The sequence below is a fragment of the Lontra canadensis genome, unplaced genomic scaffold, assembly GCF_010015895.1.
Source record: "Lontra canadensis isolate GAN:19392208 unplaced genomic scaffold, GSC_riverotter_1.0 scaffold62, whole genome shotgun sequence".
Lineage (NCBI taxonomy): Eukaryota > Metazoa > Chordata > Mammalia > Carnivora > Mustelidae > Lontra > Lontra canadensis.
In genome coordinates this window covers 723,463-748,388 of record NW_022631056.1, presented here as the reverse complement: position 1 = coordinate 748,388, position 24,926 = coordinate 723,463, and the positions used below count along the sequence as shown (strand labels likewise).

The window sequence follows — 24,926 nt, the reverse complement described above, 5'->3', positions numbered from 1 at the left end:
AACTAAGTTTCCAAGATGAAAAGCAATTTATTTATATCCCATGATCAGTTGCATTTAAAGATTAAATAAAGTGTTACTTTTCTGAAATACCATGTGCTGGCTTTCATCCCTTTTAAGTTCTACCATGTAAAAATTTAAGAAATGCAGATAATACTGATTTTATAATTGTAAAGATCTGTGGTATCATGCAAATTTGTGGATGGACATATTTTTAATATAATGATAATTTAAATTAGCAGACATAATGTTTTCTCTCATTACTGAAGTCATAATTACAATGAAATGATTAGTTACAATGCCTAAAATTTTGTTAAAATAAACTGAAGTAAAAAATAAGTTAATTGGCATAATGTAAGAATCTAACACATATATACTTACTTCATAAATATTTTAAATATTGTGCATAATTTTACTTACTACATATTCAAGATACAATCATCATTTTCCTTCTTGGGCGGAATTATTTTTAAAACTTAAGAGATAATCACTAAATAAGCAGATGTTACACATGAACACTTACACACACATAAACTTAAAATCACCATGTGGCTTTAAAAGAGGAAATTTTAATTTTGTAGATTTAAGAGAGGGAAAAATAAAGGTCTTTTGAAATTACAAAGTTTCAAAAGGAATTATAATTTGTATGTTGGCTTTTAAGCCACTTCAAATTTTTTTTTATGATAATCGATGAGAATTATTTTCTAAAGCTTTTCCCCCTGTACTTTGTGAGTCTCTTGGCACTCCTTTAATGCAAAGTGTGCTGCTGTAACTGTTAAAATCTTAGTAATTCTATACTGTACTAATGTGAACTTAAGTGCCCACTGCGGCTTTTAAGTCTGAATAGTGATATTTTCCTCCCATACAGATTGAGTAATGTATATATTCTTTACAGTACAGCCTCACATAATACAGCTTAAAAATGAGACTACGTATGAGAATGGTCAAGTCACACTTACATGTGAAGCAGAAGGGGAGCCTATACCAGAAATCACTTGGAAAAGAGCAGTAGATGGCATCACATTTTCTGAAGGAGATAAGGTAAAAGGATCTCAATATATAGTGATTTTCAATACCATTGTATTTTCAGAGTTTTGCACATTACTAAATCTCACATTGGACTTCGGTTTACCAAGTAACTTGTAGGAATGCAAGAAATGGTTGAATTTTTCAAAAGGTAATGCTACCACACTCAGCCCGAAAATTAGTGGAGAAAAAAGTGAAAGTGTAATATTTAAAGATGTTTTTCATTATGTCACAAAATTTTAGGTTGTTGATATTCTTAAGTTTTCTTACAGGGAATTTGGCATACATGGAATTTATAAGTTATTGCAATTTTAGCTCCCCACCTCATGCTGTGAAAATGAGAGTCATCCCAGTTGACCAAATTCTGCTGTCATCATTAACTCTTTACTCTTTAGAATTGTCTTGTGCAGTGCAAAGTTAGGTGTCACCTTCACGAGGTGGGGATCCTGGTGATGAGAGCTGAAATGATGGGGGGACTACTGACTGATGATCAGTAGACGTCTTTATTTCTTACAATCACTTCTTTTATACCTTCCACAAGATCCGATGACAAACAAGATATAGATTTATGTGCAGGGTGTTGGCTACATGCGAGATGTGATTTACGTGCAGGCAATCAAGTGAGACAAATGAACAACAGGGATTATCTCTTAGCTTTAAATGACAGGAGCAAGTTAGAGATTCTCCACACTTATCAGATCTATCTCAAGGAGGACATGAAAACACTCCAGGGATCCTCCCATGTTTATTCTGGGCCCAGGAAGACTCTTGCCCTCCATCTCCTGGAGTTTTCTCACAGGGTTTGACGCGACCCCAGTCACACTGGTGAGTATCTGGGTTGTGTTTCAACAGTTAGGTTTGCTTTCATGTAATTTAGAATCTAATAAAGAGAAATAAACACAAACAGAACAAAATACAGTACTTTGGTAATTGTCAGTCGCATGTAAATGGGCGACCTGTCACCAGAATACATTTACATTACTAATTAATAATAGATTTTCATTATTGCTCTTTTTAATAATTATTCACACAAAACTCCAAAGTATGGACAAAGTGAAACAGAAAGAAAAAGATAGTGAATTAGTGATAAAATGAATTGACATTTCACATGTGTAAAAGAGGGTAAGATTAAGCTTACCAATATCTTTTCTTAATATTAATATTAAGAAATATTTCTTATATTAATATTAATATAAAGGAGAGAAACTCCTTTAAGCTTTTCATTAATTTAAATCAAGTCCTTCAAAAGACAGTGATTTCTACAATTTAAGTACCTTAAAATTTGAAACCAATTTATCTTAAAGACAGTTTCTATCCCTCCAACTCATCATGTAGTTTTGAACAACATGCTAACTCCATAAATTGACAAAACAGCCATCTCCCTAGCTATTTACTATTTATTCTTTGTAAGAATTGTATCCACATATATATGTATATATGTATGTATCATATACATCTATATAAGATATACATGATATGTATTCCTATATATATATCTATATATCATACTTTGCTTCATTTCCTCCTCATGATGGCATTTTTAAGAGAGTATATCTTTTTTGGTAATAGTTAAAATATTTTGATATACTTATTTTATATATACAAATTAAAAATCAAATTTATAAAATATCTTCTGGAAACCCAGAGAAACCATACAGACTTTGCTTTAACATTTTCTTAACAGAAAATCCTAAATATTATTAAGGCACAATTGTCAAATCTGAAAGGAGTTATATTTCCATAAAATTATTTTAAATTATAAAAAAATAGATATAAAAGACTGTAGGTAATTGTTTTCCTGCCAATTTAGTACATTTCTTTAGATCTCTCAAGAATAATGATTTTCATGTCTACAAGCTCTTATTAATTATACCTTCATATTCCTAACTCATGCTTTCCTTATATTCTTGACCACTGTAAAATTCCTAAAAGTTCTTGTCTTTTTTTTTTTTTTCACTAGTAGCTGTTGATCAATTTGATGTGAAGTTACTTCAAAGTATGGGACAGGAATTTGCATGTCATCCCTATGCAGGGGTCTTACTTATCTTCTCTGTATCATTCCAATTTTAGTATATGTTCTGCCAAAGTGAGCAAGCCAGCACCTGAAAATTCTCACCTTAAAATAGTGTTTACCCTTCATTTAACGGATGTTTCCTTATGTGTATACCAAAAATGAGAGATGCATTATATCCAGTTATTTTATTATGAAAAGTTATCAAGTGACCAGAAGGCTGTGACATTTTTTTCTATTGTAAACCCTAGGCCACCCAAAACTATATTAAGAAATTTCTTCTCTAGTAGTTATGAAGAATAATCAACTAGTTTTGTTTGAAAAGAATCATCTCTATTAAAATACTCTTTTTATTTTTTATTTGGTTTATTTTCTACAAAACAATTATAGAAAACCATATATGCTTTTGTTTTTCCAAATGTAACTTCTATCCAGTGGGTAAAGAAATGAAGGTTATTCACTTCCTATCATGACATTTCTCCTAAATTATTTTGATTCATATCTTATTTTCTGCATAGTAAGCCTCATTTCTCATTACTAGTTTCTTCAACAACTAAAATTCAAAAACTGAATGGTTGACCTGAGCTTTGAAGTAAGACATACCTGGTTTGAATCTCAGCTCTGCCATCTGCCAGTATTATCTGAACTCTTATTAATATGAGTTTCTTCATCTTTAAAATGTGGATAATAACATTTACTTCCATTAAAGGTAGAATAAATCTGGAAGTAGTCCTAACCCTTTACATTTTGTAAATATTCAATAAACTTTATTTTATCTTTGTTATATTATTTGTCATATTACATAATTTTTAAGGCATAGTTTATCTTGTTTGTTATTCTGAATAAATTCTAGTTGTTAATAGACTCCACAAAGTCTGGTACCTGAGGTTTGATTAAACACTATCACGGAATATATTCAGATCATATCTCTTGTCATGGAAAGCATGAGATTATATTTTCCGCAAGAATCACTTGGAGAGCCTGTTAAAATGCACCTTCTAGAATCCCACTCCCTGATGTTGATTTAGTATGTCTGATACAGGACCCAGAAGTACCTATTTAATAAACTCATAAGGTTGGTATCACATGGATTGACTTCAGGCCATACTCTGGAAAATAATTCTCTAAGTCATATGAAATTTAACATCTAATCCTGTCAACAGAAAAGTGCTCTTAACAGATTACTTGGCACCTGATAGAGGCTTGGAAAATATGGAACAAAACAAATCAAAACTTCCCATCATGTATACACTATCAATGTTTTGATGAAACTGCTCATTCTGTAGCCCATAGTGAAATAGCATCAGTGTAGTGTGCTCATACTAAAAACTTAATCCCAAAATATGGCAGTGCACTTAGCACATATGTTCATCAGTGTAGATTTTCAAAGGATGGGGTCTCAATTAATAATATCCCCTTTCCTTACCTAAATTTTCAATCACTAGTTAAGACAAAAAAAATAAATATAGATAAAATGTCATGTGACTTAAACCAGCAGGTAAGTGAATGTTCTTATACCGAACCAGAGAATTAGATAGACTTACCCAGCACAGTCCTGAGTAGCATTAGACCTTGTAGCCCCCCACTGTGAGAGAGTAGATATCACTGTCAAGGTTACCATCATGGCTGAAAGCAAGGGAGAACCTCGGGTCTCTACAGGAAGGTCCTTTCTGAAAATAAAAGAAGAGAGAAGCTAAGAAAAACATATTCAGTATGATCAGTATGATACCCTCATAGTTACTTACCCATCAAACATCTGCCTGGTTCTTATGGGGAAGAGTAATTAAGGAGTTGGAAAGTCCAGAACTGGTATGTTCACTAGCTCCCTTCCCATGGAATAAATGTTAGGAATCCATGAGAAGTGTTTACTGCCCAAAAGAGCCTTATGTTAATAACATCTTAATAAGCACTGTATATACATTTTCACAACTTAACTTCTGATATTCTTACTGCATGCTAAATGGCCCCAAAACAAAGTGGAACAAAACAGCCATTTTCTTTTGTTCATGATTTTGTGGATCAGGAATTTGCAGAGGCTCAGCAAAGGGGACATCACAAGGCACTTCAACTGTGATCACATGTGTATGTTTTCTGTATCCATAGTTTTGTAGAACAATTGAACTATGTATATTAGTATACCATAAAATATCTTTGCATAATATGGCATCCTTCAGAAGTCACAACAAAAAGTGGGGTCCTTAAATACATTTAAACTCATGACTGTTTCATCCAACCCACTATAATGCATCTTATCTATATTTAAAATAGTGTATGAAATTTTAACAACTTCAGAAAATTTCAGAAATATGTATAATATGTAAGAAAACGAGTATTCACTTGCTTCAAAAATACTTTCTTAGTATCCATTGTTATTTCAAAATAACATTTTGTTCATCATTTTATTGTTAAAGAAATTTCACCTTTTTCACTTTTAGTTACCCATTTATTGAAAATTTCTAGACAGTTTACTGCAATTTAAGTATTATTTATGATTCTCTCTAAAAATATTGATTTACCAGGGTTATCCAGAAATTCATTACACTTACAGATTAATATTAGCACTTTATTTTGGAGTCATCTTAAAATACAATTGTTTATAAAAATCAGAAATCCCTAGCTTCTTCGTTAAATGGATACTATACATATAATCTTAATAATATTTAAATGTTATGTAATAAAGTTTAGGACAAAACCAAAGCTACTGTTTTAGAATATAAAATAGCCATGAATTGAAAGTTATAAATTGTTTTTTTAATTAAGAAACTAAGCAATCTAATTTTTTATACTAAAATCTTTATTTAAAAAAAAACCCTGGGGCGCCTGGGTGGCTCAGTGGGTTAGGCCTCTGGCTTCTGCTCAGGTCATGAGCGCAGGGTCCTGGGATCGAGTCCCACATCGGGCTCTCTGCTCAGCTGGGAGCCTGCTTCCTCCTCTTTCTCTGCCTGCCTCTCTGCCTACTTGTGATCTCTCTCTCTGTCAAATAAATGAATAAAATATTTTAAAAAATTAAAAAAATTAAAAAAACCCTACTTCTTTCACAGAGTTGATCTACCAATTATGTAAGATTAAGTTTCTGTGTTTGACAGAGTGCCTGGCATTAATATCTGTCATCTATTTTGAACCAGTTTCTTTAGATCATTCCTTCTTATCATTCTTATTAATAAATGTTAGTATATGTAAGATTATAGGTATTGGAAGTCATGCAAAACGTCACACAAGTCAACATTTAATCCTAATTCTGTCACTTTGTCCTTTTGACACTTTGGTGTATCACTCACTATATTACTTCTTATATCTGACCTCAGTTTTTGCATGTCTAAATCAGGATAATAAGATAGCCCTGAAAAAAGTTTCTGAAGATGAAATGAAAGTCCATATAACAATATCCTAGACACAAATCAAACATTTTAAAAGTGTTATTTTCTCTTGTCTTTGGATATATCCAGTCTTCAGATATTTTATGCATGAAAAAATGATCATATAGATTCCCTGTTGATGACTGCTGTCACAAAGGGAACCAGATAAATTCTTTGAGCATGGTCATATGTTCTGTATGAATAACACAAGAACAGTAGGATGGTGTAACAGTTGTTACAGATTGTGCTTCCATGACATAACTGTATGTAGAATTTACTATAAAATCACCTCTAGCAATATCATTTCCGGATCTTGTAACTATGTATCACATTCCTCGAGGAAGCTGACAGTGTCCAGCATCTGCATTTGAGTATTCATCTCACTCACTGTATGTTTGCTGTCAATTTCCATCCCTGCAGGGAAGCGTAGATGAGGGCTCAAACTTTCTATCCTGGGTGAGGATAGACTCTAATGCTAAAGAAAGGCTGGTCCTTCTTCTTATGAGACATGAAATATCACAGATTTCTTTCCGCTCTGTCTTCTCCCCTACCCCCAAATTTTCCTCTCTAGGAAATGATTCATTTTTTGCCTTCTTTTGGGCCCATGTAGACCTCCCACATTACATAGTGATACATATTGATTCTAAATAGACTCTTTCACATTGTAAGAAAGGCTAAACAGGTCATTAAAATGCGAGGGAAAAAAAATGCCACACTCCACAAAGCAAAGTTACTTCACAGTGCCTTGTCCATAAATTTTCCACACTAGGATTTCATAGTCATCTGATAAACCCAGTGTCTTTTAAACATGTTTAAAGAAATATTGTTACTTGTTATTTTAAGAGTAAGTGGAAGTAAAAAGATCTACGGGGAGTGATTTTTACTTCTAGAATTCTTACAAAATGGTAAATATAACAGCATGCAAACCTGCCTATATGAATAGAATGTTTTATATAATAATTACAAAGTGCTTATAATTTTGTCTGGGAGATGACATCTCACATGTGCCACTTATCTACTCTTTTAAGATAGAGAATCTATAATTATTTTACTCCTGTTGTACTTGTCCTGCATAGTAAATTATAGGCCTTCCTCTACTGGAAATTAATCCCACCCTACATTGAATAAGAAGTATTTAAAATGTGTAGCAATAAGTTATAACTATCTTAAAGCAGAATTTCTCAAGCTTCAGTCATTTGACAGCTTCCTCACTTTTTCCTTTTTTTAAATTTAAATTCAATTAGCCAATGTATAGTACATCATTAGTTTCAGATGTAGTGTTCACTGATTCATCAGTTGTATATAATACCCAGTGCTCATCACATCACATGCCCTCCTTAACGCCCATCACCCAGTTACTCATCCTCCCACCTACCTCCCCTCCAGCAACCCTGTTTGTTTCCCAGAATCAAGAGTTTCTCATGGTTTGTTTCCCTCTCTGATTTCTTCTCATTCAGTTTTCCCTTCCTAACCCTATGATCCTTTGTTTTGTTTCTTAAATTCCAGATGTGAGTGAAACCATATGATAATTGTCATTCTGTGATTGACATCCTCTCTTTTGTAGTCATGTGTTTCCTGTTATATAGTTTTTTAAAATGAATTAGTTTTCAGTTTATTCTAATCCTGCCCCAAAATACCAGTAGAATCAATATACTAATTATACTTTTAAATATCATTAAATAAATATAAAACTATAAAATAATTGTTTTCCAAAGTCATATTAAAGCTAGCATGCAAATTATTCTTTTACATATCTTACTCTGTGGATAGCTCTTATAGCTGTAAATTAGTAAATAATTTCAATTAGTAAACAATTTAAAGAGCTATGTACAGCTATAGCATATACACAGATCATACTTATAAAATAACTGCTTTTCAAACATACTTTGAATTATCATGCTACAAAATTTATGAAATTTTGGGCACTGTAGCACATTCAAACATATTTAGATTAGTACAGAAAGCCATTCTCTGTCCTCCTATTGATGGGACCAGGCACTTCCTTCCAGTAAATAAATGTGTTTCATTATTAATGAAAGGCTAAAGAGATTACAGATCATAGTAACAGAAACTCATTTAGTTTCAGTCCTTAATACCAAATGGTCCTTTCCAAATGATGCCAATAAACTCAATACATAAAGCAGAGTGGTTAACCTCAAAAACAATTTCTTCCTATTTTTGCTGAAGTGAAACATCACATTCTAGTCATGGTCTGAGTTTAAACCAGTTCAAAACTTTGTGATTAAAATAATAGGATTTTCTGTTCTTTTATATTCATTTTGAAAACTGTGTCTGTGTCCAAGAGAGCAACCTGATTCTACATTAATTTTCGTATTTTAAGTCCATATTGCTTTTTGTTACTTCACAACGATTTATTTAAAATGAAATTTAAGATTAAAAAATTACTAAGCATGAATAGTTTAACATTTAGCTTTGCACATACATGTACTGAAGACATAGTTGTACTGAAATGTTTCTTTCTATTTTAATAGCGCAGAAATGGTGAACAATTTTCTCCATGTATTTAGGCACTGTGATCCGGGCGATACTTGAAATGCTCTTGCAGACTAAAATACCGGGTCAAAGGGATTTCTGGCAATAATAAAGATAGGCAGTCTGTCATACAACTACTTGAACAAAACATGATGTTTTAAATTTTATAACAATTTAAATATCTCAGCATATATTTATTATTACATAAATGTATTCATTATTAGATTATTGTTTTATGCTTTAGGATATTATTCCTTATTGTCCGTGTACAGCTTTGGACCTAGGGAAATTTCCCATTTTAAAAAATGATTTATTTAAATCCCTTTAATAAAAGGCAGAAGGTAATGGTGTGAATGTTTCACATCACATGAAAATCACATGAAATTTTCAGTGTTGAAAATTCTTAGATCTTTTATATTTAAAATGTGAAGATTACATTAACCTTTTCTTGTGTTTTTCTTTTTTTAACTCTAAGGCAAATATGAATTCTTGAAAAGATAAATTTCATAAAATGTAAGCAGTAAAATAATCTTTAAAGTGATAAGATTTTATATGACTAATGTTTTCTTTATCACTTACCCAAATTCATTTAACAACTATCAACAAATACTACCAAGAGCTGTTATGTTTGCATGAACCATGTTAGGCACAAAGAATGCAGCACTGGAAAAAAAAAAAAAACAACAAACTTTTCTGCTTTATGGTGCATACAACTTAGGCGAGATGGAATCAAAGCATACTTAAAATCAGTAGTCTTTTCCTTATGAATATGCAATTTTGAATTATGCAATTTTCACATCCAAAATACCAATTTTGAGAATGTAAGTGAACTTTTACAAGACTACAGATATAGCTTTGGTATGTTTTTCTGTGCTATCACAGACCCAGTTTAACTTGTCCTTCTGACTGGTCTGTGTTCATGCAGGTTGGAAAGTCGGTCTGCTCTCACCAGAATATCTCCAATCAGGTTGCTCCAGGCTGATAAAAATTGCTTGACTCTGATTTTAAAACAAAAGCAAAAAGAAAAATAATGGTAAAATTGGCAGCACCTTTGTATTACGATGAAAAAATAAGATTTTCAATTTCCTTTTTCTCTTTAAATAGAAATTAACAAAATGAAATCAACAAATCCACAATTATGGATTTAAAAAGGAGAGACTGTGGAGTTTCAAGTACCAGCAATTTATTATAACATTCTAGTGAAACGAAAAACTAAAATATGATGACATATTTATAGCATCATCTTTAAGTATGAAGGACAGTATATAAGTATCTTTTATATATCTTTTAAGTAGCTGTACTTCCGGGCAAATTTTTTACAGCTGATTTTTACTGCTTTTATGATGAATTTTATTTCTACCTTTTACCGAACTTAGAAGATGCATTTTGGTATGCAGTCATGGGCAATTTTTAGTGTCTGATTCTAAGACCAAAAAACAAACAAACAAACAAACAAATACAAAAACACAGGAACAGAGAGGTCAAGGTGAGAAGTACAATGTAAAAGAAAATAGGCATATAAAATCAATAAAATGTTTTAGTAAATAATTTAAAGAGCAGTGATGATACATTTGTTCAACTATTTTAAAGACATCCATACATATAGTTGAACTAGCCATTTGCTTAATGTGGGTAATCATATGACAAATGAGGGGAAGTTATAAAAAGGCATAGACTTTCCATGAGTCAGGGATTACAGATAATGAAATTATTACATTTCAAATAAGAGAATGCCCAGTCTGTTGAATTTCTCTAGCGTAATTTGCAAAATCATCAGTGTCCAAAAGGAAATCCCTTCATTTGATGTAATGCTGCATCAGAGGATCTCAAAGAGCTAACCATAGAGTAAGATATGTAAAAGAATAATTCGCATAACCCGTGGGTTCCTAACCATGTTAGCTTTGGTATTCCCAGTTCATATAAAACGCAGTCTAATGAATTAGTGTTACATAGTTGTTATAACATCAATTCTTTATTGCAATTCTGAGATTTGCCATTTACCTGCTCTCTCATATCAGGTGAATTGCCATATTTTTCAAAGGTACAGCTCCATTATTTATACAGTGAGTCCCCATCAAATTCTACCATTTCCTTATTCTATAAATCTCTTTATCAATTCAGTAGGTAATCACACATTTTAATATACAGTTTTTATTCCAATGCTAAGTCCTTCTTAAAATTATTTACTAATTTTCAGTTCATGACTTTTTAATGGCTTAGTATAGTGAGGCAGTGTATTTGTAATCTCCTCCTTCTATAAAGCTTTTCCATATAACTCAGTTATAAGGAAAGTTAAGACTACTTTGGTAATATCTTTACATTGGGAAGAAAAAGTCAATTTTTGATTGTAGAGAAGAATGCCAAAGAATATACTCCTGGAACCTGTAGATTTTAATGCCTGTATTTTTTTTCCCCTTTGTAGAGATAATGGGCTTTTCTGAGGGATTTTGTATTTGAATGACATTTTTAAGGTCCTCCTAATGCATTTTTTCATACTAGTGCTCTGAGAGCAATATTATAGGTCCCTGCTGGGCAATAGGTAAAATGGATACTTCTATTCCCTATCTGATGTAGGTGGTAGAATATAATTAGGCAGGTTGGAAATCTTCCTGGATGCTACTGAGCTTGCTGAGAGGTGGGTTTTCAATCATTTACAGCTTCCTGAAATTTCTTCTCCAGCCCACAGCTTGAATAACAATTATCAAAGAAGTCAAGTCATAAGTTCAACATATCCTTTTAAAAAACTACTTTTGAGAAAATTCTGTGAAATATTTTAAAAAATAAATATGTCGTTCTTTAAAAAAACATTATTTATTAATGAACTAATATTTTTAAATGTCTTATAAGAATTTCCACTTGAAGGAAACTGTCATCAGGTTTGTAAGATGATATAATAGTAGTTCACAATTTTACAGGAATTGTTTTGTGGAAAAGTGTTATTTATACACTGAAAGTGATTTTACCACGGCTTTGTAGCAGAAAGTATTTTTCTTGTGAATACTTTATCCTACATTGACTTCAGTTGATACTTATTTCTTCTTATAAGCAATCTAGTGATATCCCCTGAAAAAATATAAAATCATATAGCTTATAAGGAAATAATGAAGATGTCAGTGAAAATTAAGACTTAAAAATAATTTTTCTGATATTTGTAACTTTGGTATTTTCTGAATAATATTAACTAAATTTAGAAAACAAGATGAAGCAAATTGGAATAAAGGTATGACAGCTATGTAGTCATTTGGGTGCAATTTAAAATAATCCATATAAAAAATAAATTCAAGTTCCTATTTAATAGATACACCATATCTGTGAAAATATTTAAACAAACATCTAGTAAACAGCTTGCATAAAAATAATACATCTGATGTAATTCATTGCCAACTTTAAGCATGAGACAAAAACAGGTGCACAAAAGAATGTTAGCTACACAATAATTAATGAATAAAATTGAATACATTTTAATGAAAATTATCTTAGCATAGTTATTGCAATGCCTTCATTGCACTTGATTGAGGAGTTAACAAGTAATAAAGTTAAATGATATATTAAAAAAAAGTTTTCAATGATAACTCTGTTCTGCCATCTACTGAGCAGTTGTGTTTATGATGAGCGTTGAGGGTGGGACAAAAATGTTTTAGATGTAAACCAGCCTTGGCTATAATGTTGCATTTTCATGATCTGCATTTTGGAGCAGCATTATTACTGTTGCTTGGTAATACACAGAAAGATCTTATCTAGCTTTCTAAATCTCTTATTCTCAAATTCCAGATTTTTAGATGCATTTTTTTAAAAGATTTTATTTATTTATTTGACAGAGATTACAAGTGGGCAGAGAGGCAGGCAGAGAGAGAGGGGGGAAGCAGGCTCCCTGCTGAGCAGAGAGCTGGATGTGGGGCTTGATCCCGGAACCCTGGGATCATGACCTGAGTTGAAGGCAGAGTCTTTAACCCACTGAGCCAGCCAGGCACCCCTTTTTAGATGCATATTTAATAGTGCATCTACATTTAAGAAAAATGTATTTGTGCTCTATCAAATATGTAGAAACAATGTAATTCTAATATTTGTGGATCCTACAATGTTTTCCCCTGACCTAGACCACCCATTTTGCTCACCTTTTTTAATCCCCATACTAAATTTCATTGTCTATTATTATAATTACGACCTCATATGCACTCCTCAATCTTTTTTGGCTTCATGAAATGTTTCTGGCACAACACCACTCATGGTTTAATTAACCTCCACATCTATTCCACAAATGTGTTAGAACATCTGAGCTTACCTGGAGGAGAAAAGCCTGTAATCATTCCGAAAGGCCTCTCTTTAAAGTTGTGGCCCATATTCACTGTGTGTTCTCTGTGTTGTGTACCATTCATCCCACATTTTCCTCGCCCATTTTCTTGGCCAGGTTTCCATCCTGAAATTGGCAAATTTCCTCTATCCCCAAAGGTTTGTTGATGGTCTGATTTCTATTTTACTAAGAAAATAAACAAATAAAATTTGAACAAATTCCTACTACTACATCTACACTCATACATAACTGAACCTATATATTACCCATGAGTAAAATGTTTGAGTTTTTATGTGAATCCTAGTTGTACCCTTTCTAATATGTGATGGATTTCAGTCCAGTAATTCAGATCCCTATTCTCAACAATATTTTTATTCAATACCTTATTTATCATTCCTGTCACCTTTCAAAAATATTCTATCATTTTTTTCTTTTACGGTGTATATATCATATATAACATATATATTTGATATGTATATCTGTAACATATACACATACCTACTACACATACCCTTCATACATGAGAATATATGTATGTATATGACATATACACAGTCAGATGATAGGTAGGTAGATAGATAGATAGGCAGGTAGATAGATATCTCACAGCTTCCACATACCATTTGATTCTACATCCTGCCTATTTAAATAAAAAATGTTTAACATTGATCTAATTTTCTTCCTCCAATTATTTCCTGGATACAAACTTTGATCATGTCACTCCACTGAAGCTCTCTGACAAGTTTACCAGTAACTTTCATCCACTTAAACTTAATGGCAAATTATCACTCTTCTTTTTTTTTTTTTTTTTTTCTGCCTAGTAACAGCAGTGACCCGATGAAATTATCTCTTTCACTTAAAGCATGTTCTTTGGCTTTCTGTATGTTCTTTGCTTTTCTTTTGCCATATTCTCACTCCTTTCAGTACTCTTTGATTAGTCTTTACCTTCTAATTGATCTTTAAGTGATGGAGGACCCCAATATGGACCCTGTTCTTGAATTCCTTTCTCTATGCTTTGTCCCTTGACTTATTCATCTAGTTTCATGGCTTTGATTATCACTTGGATCCCTTAAGCTCAAAATCTCAACCAATGGACCTCTTCACTGAACCTTAGTCTTCTACATCCAATGGTATACCAGACAGCTTCATTTGCATATTAAAAATAGCTTAAAGTGAAAATACCCCATACAATTCTGTACATTTTCTTCACATTTGCTTCTTCCTCAGTCATCCCACCTCATTAAACAATGGCTTTTACAGTTATATAACTGAAATTCTTGGAGCTGTCTTTGATTCTTGTCTATTATTACACCAATATTCTTCTTCTTCTTCTCCTTCTCCTTCTCCTTCTCCTTCTCCTTCTCCTTCTCCTTCTTCTTCTTCTTCTTCTTCTTCTTCTTCTTCTTCTTCTTCTTTTTTTTTTTTGGCAAATCCTGTTAGCCCAATCTTAAGTATATTGAAAATTTGATCATTTCTTAACACCTACCTGTTACTGTTCTGGTCCAAGCCATCATAATTATTTGTCTAGATTATTGCAGTAAGCTTTTAAGAGGTCTCAGTGCATCCACCATGCCTCCCATTAGTCTCATTAAAATAACTAGATTGCTCCACTTGAAACAACACACGTAATATCACTCTTTTGTTCAGAAGCTTCTAGTAGTTTCTTGTATCATTTGGAAATTCATTCTATGGCCTACAGGGCTCTATAGGGTAGGCTACTCTTCCAATTTCTATTATCTCCTTTTTCCCCTTAAATCCCAATTAGTTTCAATCAAGTAGATTTCATATTCCTCCATCAATCCTTGGATATTGCAAGTTTTTCAGTGGTGTGTCCACTTTATCTACCTAGAACATTAACTGCAAATAACAAGTCATAAATGTAGTGTTTTTCTAAAACTATCCAAAAATTATGGATCAATCTTTACAGTTATGTATATCAATGTGTATATATATATATGTAATATATATATATGTATATCAATCATTAGATAATAAAAAATTAAGAATATTATCATTAAAGGGAAATCTGGTGGAGCTAAAGACCCAAGAAGCAGAGATGGTCTGGAAAATTATACTACCTTTGCTACAAGACATAAAATTGATGAGGACCAGTTTTCATCAAGCCTCTAATTGTGTGTCAGAATATGCAGGCATAAGAGGAGGTCAAATAATTATACTAAAGGGCAGAGTGTTGTAATTTTATGAGAAGGTACTAGAAAAGCATACTAATAGTGAATAAATAGGTAAAGTGCTATCTCAGGGTGCTGATCAAAACAGCCAGCCAGATGTGTGCTTGTAATACAGGAAGAGATGGATAAAGCCTCAATAAACCTCCAGCATCTCCTGTATGGTTCACACGGGAAAAGTGTGCAGTTTAATGGCTTGGTTGTCTCCCGCTTCTATACATACTGCACACGGGATCCCCTTAATTATCACCTTTTCTATCATTTGACTCTAAGTATATTTTAATTTACAGATAAACAAAGTATTACTTCACTAAGCAAAGGATTATATCAAATCATCCGAATGATTGACTTATGGATATGCTACTACTACTTTAGCATTACATGTCTGTATTATTAAAAATTTGTGCCTGTATCATCACAGTTCCAATGACTCCAGTGATAGATACAGTGAACTTCAGAGTTGAATGCGAATGTCCACAGAGTAAATGAACTCTCATGTTTTAGACATAGATTAAGTTCTTAACTGGTTTTGAACTTCGTAACTGAATGTGTTTTCTCTTGCTGCTTTTAGGATTTTTTCCTTATCTCTATATTTTGTAAACTTAACTACAATATGTCTTGGTGTTGGTCTGCTTTTGTCGATTTTGCTGGAATTTCTCTGTGCCTCCTGGATTTGGATGTCTGTTTCCTTCCCCAGATCAGGGAAGCTTTCAGCTATAATTTACTCAAATAAACCTTTTGCCCCTTTTTCCCTTTCTTATTCCTCAGGGCTTCCTATGATACAAATTTTCTTATACATTATGGAGTTGCTGAGTTCCCTAAGTCTATATTCGTGATTCAATATTTTTCTTTCTCTCTTCTTTTAGCTTCATTATTTTCCATAATTTTATCTTTTATTTCATGTATTCATTACTCCACATCTTCCATCCTTATGGTCATTATATCCAGTTGGTTTTACATCTTAGTTATAGCACTTTTTATTTCTGCCTGACTAGTTTTTAGATATTTTATCTCTGTGGTAAGAGACTCCCTGTTGTCCTCTATGCTTTTCTCAAGTGCAGCAGGTATCCTTTGATTATTGTTTTAAATTCTAGATCAGGCATATTACTTATATCTATTTCAATTAGATCCTTGGCCTGTGACCTTTTCCTGTTCTTTCTTCTGGGATGAATTCCTCGTCTTGGCATTTTGTTTAGGTCTCTGTCTTCTTCTGTGTGTTCAGAAAGCCTGTTATGTTTCCTGCTCCTGAGAGTAATGGTTTTATTAAGAAGGAGCCATATACTGTCAAGGGCCTGGCACTTCAGTGAGTGCCTTGGGTGTGTGCTGTGGACACTCTTCTGCTGTGCTTTGGCTGCTGTTTCCCTCAGATCAGTCTTCTGCAGAGTTTCCCCTTGCCAGAAGTGGGAAGTGTTTGGACTTTGGCCAGACATCTGTAATAATACAGACATGTAATGCTAAAGTAGTAGTAGTATATCCATAAGTCAGTCATTCAAATGATTTGATATAATCCTTTGCTTAGTGAAGTAATACCAGTTTTAACTAGGTGTATTCTGATCTGCTTGTTATAAAAGAGATTTGATGCTATTTACACTAGAGCTGAAGCTTTGCAGAGCTCTGCGGTCAGTAGATACGGTACGTCTACTCAATGGTGTGAGGAGGGGGTAGTATGAGGGGGGAACATGGTCTGGAGAGAGGGGAGTGCTGTGCTGCTTTTCTGGGGGATGGGCCTGCTATGCTGGTTCTCAGGCACACTTGCTCAAGAAAAGCAGAACCCACAGAGCTCAGGGAGCAGGACTTGGCGTAAGCAGTCTAGGCAGCCAGCATTGGTGTTTTGCTGCTTACTGAGAGGTGGGGGAGAGAAATGGTGTAGCTGACTCTTTTGTCCCCAGAGAGGCAATGCCACCTCTCCCAGATGTGTGTGCTCCAAGAAGGGGGAACCATCTCTCCCATTATGTCTAGGACATCCTCAGAGAGGAGGGCTATCCTCCTCCTCCACGGGAGCACTGCAACGCCCTCAGGGCTCCACACCAGCCATGCTGCACATCTCTAAAACTTCAGTCTTGGAGCCTCAGCTTCTCTCATTTTCCTAGTCAGTGGCTTTGGGGAAGAGTTTTCCTTATGCAATCCCTTATGTGCTCCTCCTCCTCTCTCTCTTTCTCTCTCTCCTCCACTCTCTATGATCAGGGCTCGCTCTCCTCCACAGCACCTGTGATTTCTCCCCCAAATCACATCTATGGATGTGGCCTCTTCTCTACCTCTAGTTGTGCAGTTTGTTCTGTCAGCCCTCAGACCAGGTTCTTGGGTACACAGAGTGATTTGTTATTTATCTAACTGTGTTCAAAGGACAAGGCAAGCCCAGGGTCCTCATACAACTCTGCCACTTTAGCTCCTACCAGTCAAGTACTTTTTAACTTGTGGTATCAGTCCAATAAAGATGATGTTGAAAGTGGTGTGTTGTATACCTAAGAATTCTCATAACTATGACAAAAAGTGGTCCCTAGAGAGTAAATGCACTGCATTTTCTGATGTTAAGTATGGAATTAGTAGCAACTTAAAATACTTGTTGGGGTGCCTGGGTGGCTTAGTCTGATAAAGGTCCAACTCTTTATTTCTGCTTGGGTCATGATCTCAGGGTCCTTGGATCAAGCCCCAAGTTGGGCTCCCCACTCAGTGAGCAGTCTGCTTGTCTCCCTCTGTCTCTGCCCTTCCCCCCATTCTCTCTCTCAATAAAATACTTGTTAGAGCTTCTCTTTTATAATGGATAAAGCAGGGCTTGATTTACACTCTGGCTTTAAACAACAGCAACAACAAACACAATTTATGACATTATGGGCAGCACATTGATCCCTGAGAGAAGAGAAACAAATGATGTAAGTCCTGTGATTGCTCAAGCATAATGTCTGGAGAGAGTTTCCAGGCTACGGCAAAGGGATGAATAGTCTGGTTGTTTATCTTAGCTGAGGGGACAGTGTTCTGAATTTGAGTGATCCACGTGCTAGAATTCTTTGTATGGGGTACTAGAGAGGAGAGAGCTCTGTGGAGAAGAGAGGAATTTGCACAGGGAGAGGTCCAGAGATCTTCGGCATTTTCCCCTAGATTCTTCAATTGAATACCAGTAAGTGTATGTGTGGGAGAAGACTATTCACAGTCATAGAAAGAACCACTGGAACACTGAACAATGTTCCTTTAGTAATGTGACCAGATTAGTCCTGAACTAAAGATTGCTCCCAACTCCCCCAACAAAATTTAAAATTCTCAGAAAAATAAAATTGTTTTCAAGGAATGTAATAGTGTCTCAGAGAAGAGACCACACATATCTAAAGGAATAAAAAAAAATAGTGTACTCAGAATCAGCATCGAATAAAAAATTATGAGATATGCAAGAGGCACAGAAATATAACCCATAGTTAGGAAAAACAAATCAATCAATAGAAACAGATCCATTAATGACAAAGAAGATGGTATTAGTAGATAAGAACATTCACATTTGTATTTTTTACATATATATATATACTGTATAAAAGAAAGCATGAGCGTAATAAAGAGAGACATAAAGTTATAAACAGATTAAATGACAGTTCTAGAGTTCAAATAATGTCTGAAGTAAAGAAATGAGATTAACAGCAGATTAGATATTACAGAAGAAAAGATTAGTGAAATCAGAGAACAGTGTAACTTACTCAAATGAATACAGACAGGAGCAGACTAATATGTTCTTTGAGTAGTTTTTTTTTTTTTTCTTTAAGTATGGACTGAAGAAGACTTAAGATAGGGCCCTTATTTGTCCCATTAGATAGAACAAAGAAAAAATGTTCCCAAAATATTTTTGGTTTCTTCATATTAAAGTGTAAAAAATTCCATTATATAATGAATATCTTCCATGGATTTAAATAACAATATATTAATGGAAAAGTATAATGCCTGATTATAGTTAGTGCTTTTTGAAAATATAGTATATAACAGGTACTTTTTTAAGCACTTCGTATAACTTTATTGTACTACTCCTTAGTGTTGTACTTCTTGCTTTTAAAACTTCTTTTATTTGTCTACAATTTGAGCTGGATTACCATACTTCTTAAACTGGTTACATAACTGATTATAACATTTCTCATGTATCTAGAACAGAGCTTGCATAATCTTATATGATTCTAACCAGACGTGGGAAGAATCAACAAAGAGTAAATACTGTGTATTAGACAACTTGTACTGTGATAGCTCTAGCAAAGTGAATAACATTTAAATCTCATTGTCTTTCAGTTAAAGAACTTTATGGATTTTTAAGTAGGTTGAAGCAGCAGGCCATAGACTTGACCTTGGGTTCAGATCTCTACATTGTTGTAACAGTCTAGGAAATGGTCTAAAGGAAAGTTCCATCTTGACTATGTTGTTTAAAATTTTCTTTGGTGAAATATATGATGTAATTAAAAGCAAAGACAAACAATTATAGTAAAATTAAATCTCATGTCTATTGCTCACCTGTAATAGTTACTAATATCATACGATTCCAATTCTAATATTTTTAATGTTGTGCTTCATCTGTTTCCAGTGGGCTATCTTTGTGCTAAACAGCAAAACATTTACATTTTGGATTAAAAAAACATGAAACCAGGTGACCTATGGATTCTTCATTGCTTTATAATCATGGAATCTATGCATATTAGTGATTACTCACATTACTTCCAGGGCAGTATGATATAATAACATGATATCAATGTTCACAAGTTAAGTTTAGTTATGTGACAGAAGTCATTGCAATACAACTGAGTATCTTGTAATAAATGTTGACTAGGAAGGTTTAGAGTATAATATGCCTCATTTTTTCACATCTCTTTTCTGTCTTCTCATGGTTGTGTGACATGAAACTAAATTTTACTTTGATAGAGGATGTAATCAGAGTTTCTTCTTGGCTTCTTTATTTCTTATTGATTTTTTAATAAGCAGTTCTTACATTTCTTATTTTCCCTTATGAATGATACACAGGAAAAATGGGAATCCAGAAAAGGTAGTGACCATCCTATTTTTCTTGGTTTCTTAACCTTGAAGAAAACACCGGAATTTTACATAGCTTGAGATCTTGAATCAGTTCTATTTTCTAAGTCCTGAATTTCCATTCTAGCCCCATACTTATTATTTAATTTCATGTGTTCTGAATTTTCTGAACAACCCTGATATTCAATATTTTGTTTTATTATCTTTAGATGAAAATTCCACACACAATTGCACAACAAAAATATAAGTGTCTTGTAAGACAGAGTAGTCAACAGCTATGTTAGAATTATGGTCAAGCACATTCTCCTTACTTGGATTTATTTTCTTGGAGCTTCAATCACAATGAGGAGCCATAATAAGTAATGGTAATATCACAGACATGGGGTCAGGTTACTTTAAATGACTTAGACTAGTGTAAATTTGAAGGAGGTGGTGCATAATCATTAGAATCTTAAAGTTTTAAAACCACTGAATGGTATCATAGAGTTCGTATCAATGTAACACTTACAAGACTGACCCCTGACACCAAAGTCATGGTCTTTGAACAGGAAGGTCATCCTGATGAATAGCAAAGTCAGGAATACAAAGCAAGCCATCCACAAATGTAATGGAAATTACAGACAAATTCAATATCTAGAGTTTTATTAATAACATTATGGGTATAATAAAATATAAATCCCATTATTCTGTAATTTAATTATTTATGTGTGAAATGTTTTATCATTTATCAGTAGGAATTTTACTCTCCTATAGCAGTTTTTTCATCCTAATTTTAATTTTGCTCTTTACTGAATATACTACATATTTTTCATTGACAAAATATTATAAATAATTAGGATGTAGTTCATGAGATTGTAAAAAAAGTCCAGGAATAGTAATGCACTGGTGAGTAAAAAGAAGATAGGAGAGTTACTATTTCTTTGTGAGAGTAGAATGCTTTTAGCTATCACAATGAAATGTATATATATAAACTTATATATTTATGACTTAGATCCGGATATAAGGTGTTTTATGATAATTTATTTATCATGTACTAACAAGTCCTAAGCTCTATAAATATTCACTCATTTAATCTGCACAGCAATACTATATGAATGTTGCATTCTTATACCCATTATATAGAGAAACTGAAGTACTACTTTTTTTTTTTTTTTCCTTTCCAGGTAGATTTTTTTTCTTTTCAGCGTAATAGTATTCATTGTTTTTGCACCACACACATTGCTCCGTGCAATCCAAGCCCTCTCCAATATCCACCACCTGGTTCCCCCAACCTCCCACCTCCCGCCTCTTCAAAACCCTCAAATTGTTTTTCAGAGTCCATAGTCTCTCATGGTTCACCTCCCCTTCCAATTTCCCTCAACTCCCTTCTCCTCTCCATCTCCCCTTGTCCTCCATGCTATTTGTTATGCTCCACAAATAAGTGAAACCATATGATAGTTGACCATAAGATCTCCATTCAGCAATTTAATTACAGTTCTCCTCACTGTTGGGGATCTCCTAACAACTTTTTTTTTTTTTTTTTTTTTTGCGCTACTAGCTCCAATCAGTATTTTTGTTTGTTCATGTGTTTTTTTAAAAATCCATTTGTATGCATCCACTGTTAGGAGACCTCTTTTGCTTACCTAATATGTATAAATTTTTTAAATTAAAAGAAGATAGAACAGTGTCATCTACTACATTAGATTGGCATACTCTATAGCAATAACCTATGTCTTGCTAAATTGCCTTCCCCAGACCACGTTGTAACTAGGGTTATTGATATATTGAGGTTCTGTCAATCAGATCCAATCTCATAAAATCTAAATTTAGAGTTTATTTATGAAAAGACAGAATGCCACCACTTGGTACTACATGGGCTATCCATTCACAATTAATGATCTAACAGAGAAGGTGTGGTTCTAGAATGAAATGTGGAAGCAGTGTGTCCCTAATCCATTGACAGAAGTGGCAATGGTATATTTCTGGAGACAAGAGCTATACTGATGTTTTTTTTTTTTTTTCTATTTCTTTTTAGAGTAACAGTATTCATTGTTTTTGCACCACACCCAGTGCTCCATGCAATCCGTGCCCTCTCTAATACCCACCACCTGGTTCCCCCAACCTCCCATCCTCTGCCCCTTCAAAACCCTCAGATTGTTTTTCAGAGTCCATATTCTCTCATGGTTCACCTCCCCTTCCAATTTCCCTCAACTCCCTTCTCCTCTCCATCTCCCCTTTGTCCTCCATGCTATTTGTTATGCTCCACAAATAAGTGAAATCATATGATAATTGACTCTCTCTGCTTGACTTATTTCACTCAGCATAATCTCTTCCAGTCCCATCCATGTTGCTACAGAAGTTGGGTATTCATCCTTTCTGATGGAGGCATAATACTCCATAGCGTATATGGACCACATCTTCTTTATTCATTCGTCTGTTGAAGGGCATCTTGGTTCTTTCCCCAGTTTGGTGAACGTGGCCATTGCTGCTATAAACATTGGGGTACAGATGGCCCTTCTTTTCACTACATCTGTATATTTGGGGTAAATACCCAGTAGTGCAATTACAGGGTCACAGGGAAGCTCTATTTTTAATTTCTTGAGGAATCTCCACACTGTTTTCCAAAGTGGCTACACCAACTTGCATTCCCATCAACAGTGTAAGAGGGTTCCCCTTTCTCCACATCCCTTCCAACATATGTTGTTTCCTGTCTTGCTAATTTTGGCCATTCTAACTGGTGTAAGGTGGTATCTCAGTGTGGTTTTAATTTGAATCTCCCTGATGGCTAGTGATGATGAACATTTTTTCATGTGTCTGATAGCCATTTGTATGTCTTCATTGGAGAAGTGTCTGTTCATATCTTCTGCCCATTTTTTTTATATGATTGTCTGTTTTGAGTGTTGAGTTTCAGGAGTTCTTTATAGATCCTGGAGAAACTGAAGTACTTCTAAGTTAAGTAATTAACTTCAGGTCACAAAGGTTGTAGGTGACACTATCAGGATGCAAACTTTCCAGTCTGATTCTGCAGTCTTAGCTGCTGTGTTATACTCAGGTTAGCAACACACCCAGGCATTAATATAAAATAAGCAGTTCACGTTCTGAAAACCATCATTTTGATAATTGTTAGTTGCAACCTACCTTATATAATATTTTAAAATTGAAATCTCTGAAAAGTTTATTCTACTTTCACTTTATATCAACATTTCATTTATTAACATTTCAATTTTAAATATCAGTTTTAAAGTAATGAATATATAATATGAAACATGCAAGTTATTATGCAAGTTATTAAAATATGGGTATATATAATAAAATATGAATATATACATACATATGTATAATTTATAAACATAAAGTAGTTTACTAATGATAGAGAATATTTACCATCTGGGGCTCTGTGACAGGAACCTAGAAATACTCTTCCTTTTTTCTTTCATCACCACTTCTCATTCAGTCATTTACTAAACACTGTTGATTCCTCCTCAGAACGTTTCTAGAATGTATTCACTTCTCTCCATCTCCACTATCACCACCTTTCACCAGCACCTTATCAGTGCAGTATGCTTCCAATGGGCTACCCTTCCTCCTCCTAAATTCCTCTTCACTCCACAGGGTGAATGATCTCTTCAAAGAGCAAATGCATTTGCCCTGCAGGCCTACAACCTTTCATATCCTTTTCCAGTAGCTTCTAGAACACCTAAATTCCTTCCTTTGTCTTTAATTATGAGCAGTTTTATTTACAAATAATTCATAGAAAATGCAATTCATTCATTAAAATGTGCAATAAAATGTGTCTTAGTATATTTGCAGAGCTGTGCAATCATCCACAGAATCAATTTTGGAATATTTTCATCATCTCAAAAAGAAATTCCTCCCTTCTTGGCCATCACTTCCAACTCCTCACACCACCTGCCAGCCCTAGGCAACCACCCATAAACTTCTGTATCCATAGATTTGTCTATTCTGGAAATTTTATATAAACGGAAACAGTCAGTATGTACCCTTTGTTACTACCTGTTTTCACTTAGCCTAATGTTTTCAAGGTTCATCTATATTGTACCCTGTGTAAGTACTTAATTTCTTTTTATTGCCATATAATATTCCATTATATGAATATATTACATTCTATTTATGCATATATTAGTAGATGGACATTGTGGTGCTTTAAGTTTTTGGTTTTATTAGTAATGCTATTATGGACATTCACGTATAAGGTTTTGTGTGCATGTATATCTTTAATTCTCTTGCGAGTATAATTGCTGAGTCATATAATAAATCTGTGTTTAACATTCTGGGTAACTGTGAGATTTTTTTTTATCCAAAGCACCTGCTCCATTTTTCATTCTCACCCACCAGTTGTACATGAAAGTGCCACTTAGCCCACAGCTTCACCAACACTATTATCTGTCTTTTTGATTACAGCAAGCCCAGAGGGTGTGAAGTGGTATTGGATTAACCAATTGGATTAACATTTTTATGGTAGCTAATGACATTGAGCATCTTTTCATGTTCTTACTGGTCTTCCCTTGACCTCTGAAGCTCATTATAGCAGCCTTGTCCCTCTCCAGCCACTTTATCTCTTACCCCTCAACTTTATA

The 24,926-nt window shown here is 33.8% G+C and overlaps 1 protein-coding gene and 1 pseudogene across 2 annotated transcripts in view; one reads left to right on the top strand and one right to left on the bottom strand.

The window, feature by feature from the left end:
- NCAM2 (neural cell adhesion molecule 2) overlaps positions 1 to 24,926 on the top strand; it is a 514,069-nt gene that overhangs the window by 344,513 nt on the left and 144,630 nt on the right. For both annotated transcript variants that reach the window (XM_032877992.1, XM_032877993.1), the window contains exon 8: positions 893 to 1,038. In XM_032877992.1, coding sequence (XP_032733883.1) covers positions 893 to 1,038 — 146 coding nt within the window. The remainder of the gene's footprint in view (positions 1 to 892; positions 1,039 to 24,926) is intronic.
- Positions 3,016 to 3,115, bottom strand: LOC116879663 (annotated as a pseudogene).